The 2,137-nt window shown below is 43.6% G+C and overlaps 1 protein-coding gene across 1 annotated transcript; it reads right to left on the reverse strand.

Annotated features, from left to right (window-relative positions):
* Positions 1-1,199: 1,199 nt before the first annotated feature.
* Positions 1,200-1,772, reverse strand: LOC132314206 (uncharacterized). The gene is made up of 2 exons (XM_059813097.1): positions 1,484-1,772; positions 1,200-1,384 (listed from the first exon to the last, which is right to left on the reverse strand). Exons 1-2 carry the CDS (start codon positions 1,770-1,772, stop codon positions 1,200-1,202), a joined length of 474 nt encoding a protein of 157 aa, XP_059669080.1.
* Between the last annotated feature and the right edge of the window lie 365 nt (positions 1,773-2,137).

Below are 2,137 nucleotides of genomic sequence, written 5' to 3' on the forward strand. Positions count from 1 at the left end.
CACTTGTTGCAATGCTGGACACGCCAAGGTACATGAAAAGCTTTTCACCTTGTTTTGGGGTAGATAAGACTAGAGGCTTCCGCATATACTCTTTCAAACTACTCAGTGCCTATCATTGCTCATCCCCCTAGGCTTGCCTTCCGTGGCCTCTTATTGTATCGAAGAACGGTTTGTAGCGATCTGACAGCTTAAAAATGAATCGACTCAATGCCGCTATTCGTCCGGTTAGTACTTGCACCTCCTTTACTGTTCTTGGTTCTGCATTTTTTATTAAAGCTTTTGCTTGGGCTGGGCTAACTTCAATCCCTCTATTATTGATCACGTGTTTAAGGAACTGCCCAAAACCCACACCAAATGAGCATTTGGTTGGATTTAGCTTCATACCGTACTTCTTTAATACCCAGAACATATCTTGCTAGTGTTTTAAATGATAGTCCTTCTTTTTACTCTTCACCACCATGTCATCAATATAAGCTTCTAGAGTCTTACCCATTTGACTTTTGAAAATTTTGTTGACTAGCCTTTGGTAAGTGGCTCTAGTGTTTTTTAATCCGAACGGCATGACTCTGTAACAGTAGATCCCTCATTCGGTGACAAAGGAAGTTTTCTCCTCATCGTTTGGATCTATAGGGATTTGATTGTAGCCTGAGTAAGCATCTAGAAAAGTTAAGCATTAGTATCTAGTAGTGGCATCCACCATTTGATCAATCTTCGGTAACAGAAAACTATCTTTCAGACAAGCTTTTGTTCAGATTGGTGAATTCAATACAAACTCTCCATTTCCCATTCTTCTTCTATACTACAACCACATTTGAGAGCCAAAACGGGTACTGAACTTCTCTAATGAATCCTGCCTCCAGCAATCTGTCAATTTCATCAAATATGATTTGATTGCGCTCTGGGGCGTACTTCCTCTGCTTCTATCTTATAGGCTTGGCGTTTGGATCTACATTGAGGGAATGGCAAGATACAGAGGGATTGATTCTAGGCATATCTAAATGGCTCCAGGCAAACACATCTGCATTCTGAGACAGGAAATCAACTAACTGCTGTTTCTCCTCCTTTGCAAGCCCTGACCCTACCTTTGTGGTTCTGTCTGGCCTATGAGGATCTATCTACACATCAATGAGGGGCTCTTCGGTAAGAACCAAAGGCTCTTCCTCCTCCCTAGTCTCTTTGGGTAGAGGCCCCAGTAATTGCTATCTTGGGCTATCAGATCGGGTTGGAGCTTTTCCCTTCCCAGCAGCTTTCAGCGTTACAGAGTAACACTCATTGGCTGAGACCTGGTCCCCATGGATATCAATCACCTTGCTCCCATCCGAACTCAAGCATCTCATCACCTGGTGCAGAGTCGACGGGACACCCTGGACCTTGTGAATCCACCCTGTTCCCATCAGAAGATTGTAAGACGGATGGATCTCGATAACCACAAAGCTTTCAATCAGATCTCTTTCAGCGTCTCATACTGGCAATTCTACCATACCAATAGGTTCCACTTGCTTCCCATTGAATCCTAACAAGGGATTTCCAATGGGTTTGAGCTTTTCTGGCTTGATCTCGAGCCGGTCAAACGTTATTCTTGGCATGACATTCGCGTTGCTCCCTAGATCGATTAAAACTCTTCGCACCAAGCATTCTGCCACTGTCAAGCTAATGACTAGAGGATCTTCATGAGGGATTTGAACTCGCAGCAAATCCGTTCTGTCAAACTTTATCTGAACTGATGTGCTCTGCTGGTGCAGAGCATTTACACTACCTATCCTCCTCTTCATTTGTGTTTGACGGAGCCGCATTCGGAGCAGTTCTTCTGACTCCTCGGTCGGCTCAAGTCAGCCATGAATTGCATTTATAATCCAAACAGGTTGAGCGTTATGGTAGTTTGGCTTCTGATTTCTTTTCACTTGCTCAGTCAGTCGGTTCTGCTCTACTGCCGGCCCTTGAATGTATCCTGCATACTCTCCCTTTGCTATTAACATCTCCACTTGCCTCCTTAAGTTCCTGCATTCATTAGTCTGATGACCAAAATTACTATGGAAAGCACAATGTTTAGATTGATCTCTCTGTTCGAGTGGTTGTCTGATTGATAGGGGAAAGCGAAACTTATCTTTATTTTCTTGATACAACCTCGCTAAGGTGA

Source organism: Cornus florida, unplaced genomic scaffold (genome assembly GCF_030987335.1).
Source record: "Cornus florida cultivar Cherokee Brave unplaced genomic scaffold, ASM3098733v1 CherokeeBrave_3.0.0_Hap2_Chr06, whole genome shotgun sequence".
Classification (NCBI taxonomy): domain Eukaryota; kingdom Viridiplantae; phylum Streptophyta; class Magnoliopsida; order Cornales; family Cornaceae; genus Cornus; species Cornus florida.